Here is a 4396-nt window from a genome sequence, read left to right on the forward strand (position 1 = left end):
TGTGACTGTATTTTTAGCCGACTTCAAAAAAAGGAGGAGGTTATCAATTCCACCGGTATGTTTTTTGTTTTTTTATGTATGTACACCGATTTCTCCGAGGTTTCTTAACCGAATTACGTGATTCTTTTTTTGTTCGATGCGGGATGGTGTCGCATTGGTCCCATAAAAATTTTATTCGGATAGGCCCAGTAGTTTTTATTTTATGAGCATTTTTGTCTGTATTTGTAAATGTTGCAAGTGCAAGTTTGAAGTCGGTTGTTTTTGGCGCAGTTATTACTTGTGGATATATCTATTAGTGCAGTCCATTACCTACAACTGTAAGTTGTTTCTGTGTAACTTCACATGGTATTTAACTCATTTATATTTCACTTTACGCCAAATCTGTCTTCTGTTAGCACAGAACACTGCTGTAGTCAGCGCACTGGTAGAAAACATCAAGTATTGTTACTGTGTGTACAGTAGTGTTGTGTGTTATTTAATCTTAATTTTTATATACATAATTTCATATATATAATCAAGCTGTAACAAAAACAGTTACGTTTGACAGACCTATTGTTCAATCTTACATTCTATTTATTCATACTTTTCTATACACAACATATTACAGCAACACATACCATATTGAACAAAAGGAACATGTTGAACAACATCTAATACATTGAACAAAATATACCAAGTTGAACAGTATATAACATGTTCAACAAAACATACCCAGTTGAACAATATATAAACATGTTCAACAAAATATGCCAAGTTGAACAATATATAACATGTTGAACAAAACAATAGTTACAATCGATATCACAAGCACAGTCAGTAAAGGCTTAACGTGTGTCGACGAGGCACGCCGCAAAATGAATTACAGTTTTTATTGTTTGCATCGCTATCCGTACATAATCCGTGAATAACGTAACTGTATTTATTATTGTTACGCTGATATGCTGAATTACTCGCTGGCCAATGATTAATGACTGCTGTTATGCATTTTTAAATGCTATTCATTGGAAGGCGGTTTTAAAGAATAATGATGTATGAAGGATGGATGTTTGTTGATGTTGACTTTTAGTGTTAGCTTTGGGTGTTTTGATTTCTTATATCTTGATGGAAATTCATCTTTAATTATATGAATTATATTATAGGAATAGTTCATGCAAATTATTTAATTAATTATATATTTTCAAATAAATTAGAACTTGAAGTTTTATGCGTTGAATAATAAAAAGGACAATAAAGTGTTAATTAGTATAATCTATAATGGTTTAAATCTTTCTCTATAACCTACCTCACACGCTCTTTCACACACATAAACACATTCGAAAAATTAAAGGAAACAATTTTTGTTTATTGTTCTCTGCCATTGTGGTATAAAAAGATAAAGTCAATTTGACACGCCAACAAAATGGACACTGTAACAATTCACAGATGGAACTTCGGAAAGACAAATAAATAACATAAAGAGCGGAAACGGCCCATAATTTGAAGGCATATTTCTCGCAAATCGAAATTGAAAGTAAAGTCCGATTCATCAAGAGATTTCTAAGTGTCGTAAATAATATTTCTTTTGTTTGTTTCTTTAAAGAAAAATGAAAAGCAGTAAATGAAAAATGGTTGTCATTTTTCAAAATCGCAACGCTACGGAATATAAGGCTCATGGATAGATATCTCATGGATATCTCGTACGTTACATGCTCGAACGGTGTTGTTATTTGAATAATACTTTAATTATTAAGTATCGACAATTGCTGAATTTTTAATTAAATTTCCAAAATTTCATCAGCACTTTAATATATAAATTGTAAATTTATACTGGAATTATAAAAAAATATTCCCAAAATTTGCTCCACAATACATTATTTATCGATACTTTAAACAATGCCAAAAATATAAAACCAAATAATAATATTGACATTTATTTATATATTTGTAGTATATCATGTAGTTTATGGTGAGTATTTTAAAATATACTTATCCATATAAACTTCGAAATCAAAATGCATAATCAGTATAATAATTAATACCTGCTTTAATTAAACGTGACTATAATTAATTGGATGAAGTTAAGACCTTCCACTATTTTATAAACACCTAATAAAATAAATACGTATTTCTCAATAAATTATGCATTCTGTGTAGTTAAATATACTATCATCCTAGTTAAAAACACAAGGATCTCCAAAATCTCATCAAAATGTGCCAAATATGCACTTCCCAAACTTGTTACGGCTCTACAAAAATCGAAAGGACTTCAAAAATACGAGAGACATTCCAGCTGGCCAGTGTAATACCCCCTCGACTGCCTCTTGAACGTGCTACAGTTTCCCATAAAGAAAATACAAGAGGCCCTATTTTTATATACGTAAATAAATTATTTACTTCACTTCCTGGTAAAATAATCTAAAGGTTTGATGTTTTGTAAAATATACTACAAATATATAACAGGACTGTTTTTGTATTACATAATTAATATAATTATTGTTTATGAACATAACGCATTAAAACTAGAATCATCAATCAGGCCTAAGAATATCCAATGTTAAGTTTTCAATTATGTTCATGTATCGATGTTGTTGATATACAATATTTTAAATAAAATATCCTCACTAACATCTGTATATGGTAATCAAATAATTATCAAAATTATCCTCACAATTACCTCGCAATGTTTATCTTAAAACAAAATCAACTATACCTAGCACACAACATTAACCCACCTTTATGCATGCCAGTGTGTTTATCTTTCAACACTGTCAGCTCATAAATCTTGCCGAACTCCTCAAACATCGGTCGCAAGTCCTTTTCCTCGAGGTGCCGGGGGATCTGGCCAATGAACAGCTTGACGGCGTCCTTGCCGGCGCCTGGCGGGGCCCCCGTGCGCTCGGCCGGCGTCAGCGGCGACGAGCGCCGGGTCTCCGACGCGCTGTGCACCGGCGTCGAAGGCATCGACGTCACCATACGCACGGGAGCCTCTTGCGTCGGGCTCACCGCCTTCACCAGTTGATTCTGCATGAAGCTCGGAAACAACACCCCCGGCGTACACAGATTCGCACCCACCAACATGTCTATCACAGTATTTAACTTACAATCACAGCGATTTGTACTACGTTTTCTTACTCTATAAATTCGGTTTTGTTTTAAAGCTTTCGCGGGCTATTTACTTTCGGAGGGCGAAGGGTGAACGCGTTAGTGTGAGTGTTTTGTGTCTGTTTGTGTCTCGCTCGCGTAATGCGTAATGTTATCGATCTTTATAGTAGAGGCTCAGACCTCGTATATTTCACCCACTCAATGTTTCACACGTGTGATAAACAAGTTTTCTTGAGACGGATTTTTTTAACACTTAATTTTCTTACCGATATTTACACTAAATATATTTACGACATTGGCACATAATTAGGTACTGGATAGGTTTGAGCGCGTAAACTATAAATTAAAGTGCACTAGATTTTCAGTTTACGAACGAAACTAGTGCGAACCCGTGTGCAGTTAGTGTTTACGTGCCGGAGCGCATGCCGTTCTGTTTACAAACAAACCACGCAAACCACACTATTTTTAATCCCGAATATTCCGTAAAATTCGTAAACACAGCGCGCACAACGTCGTTCACTTAGCACTAAATCTAGAAGCACATCGAATATTTACAATCAACAGCTACGCTATAAAACACTCTACAACGACGAACGAAGACGCGACGCACAAAAACACAAGACATACGAACTAAATTAGGCAACAAATTTGCCGTGTACCCGTCTGTATGTCTACATGTCCACTAACCTAAAATTCCCTCTCGGTCCTTTCATAGCGTACGCTATGGGGAGATCTTGTATCAGTCCTCCCTTTCGCTCGCCCTCAGATATTTAGCTAGGCAAGTGAACTCGCTCACGTTTATTATTACGAATCTTCTTGAGATGTGCGGAATTATTGTTGACATATTTGTGAGTATAAAGTTCAATTGTTGTTGGCTACGTTTTGCGCGTTTTCGCGGGCGCTACGGCGTAGCACGCTTTTAAAATACATTTATTGAATTGGTGTCGTATATTTTGGTGTGATTTGTGTTTCCTTACGTTTTATAATGCCGTTTTTAGTATATAATATAATATAATAATAATTTTTTGTGTATTTATTAGTGGATAACGAGTTATTTTATATTTTTTGTAGATTTATGTTATTTTCAATTATCTAATGAAATAAATGGTCATAAATTATATTATATTTTATTATAAATAAGTATTTAAATCTTTATTTTTAAGACTATACACAATGTTAATGGTTTTTTACAATGTTTTCATATAATACATATTATTTTATATATAACAAATAAAAAAACACATTTTCGTCGTTATAATTAATATCTGTGATATTTTTATAAGAAGTACTTTTTTTGTTATTATGTATTGCCGCT

The 4396-nt window shown here is 33.6% G+C and overlaps 1 protein-coding gene across 1 annotated transcript; it reads right to left on the reverse strand.

Moving 5' to 3' along the window:
- Positions 1–2551: 2551 nt before the first annotated feature.
- On the reverse strand, positions 2552–3057 carry LOC123693718 (CUGBP Elav-like family member 4). The gene is made up of 2 exons (XM_045638915.1): positions 2712–3057; positions 2552–2607 (listed from the first exon to the last, which is right to left on the reverse strand). Exons 1-2 carry the CDS (start codon positions 3055–3057, stop codon positions 2552–2554), a joined length of 402 nt encoding a protein of 133 aa, XP_045494871.1.
- Positions 3058–4396: the final 1339 nt, after the last annotated feature.

The sequence above is a fragment of the Colias croceus genome, chromosome 8, assembly GCF_905220415.1.
Source record: "Colias croceus chromosome 8, ilColCroc2.1".
NCBI classification, from domain to species: Eukaryota; Metazoa; Arthropoda; class Insecta; order Lepidoptera; family Pieridae; genus Colias; species Colias croceus.

Coding starts and splice junctions, on each gene's coding strand:
- LOC123693718 (XM_045638915.1), bottom strand. CDS start 3,057: ATGTTGGTGGGTGCGAATCTGTGTACGCCGGGGGTGTTGTTTCCGAGC. Junction 2,608..2,711: donor ACACACTGGCATGCATAAAG/GTGGGTTAATGT, acceptor TACCATATACAG/ATGTTAGTGAGGATATTTTA.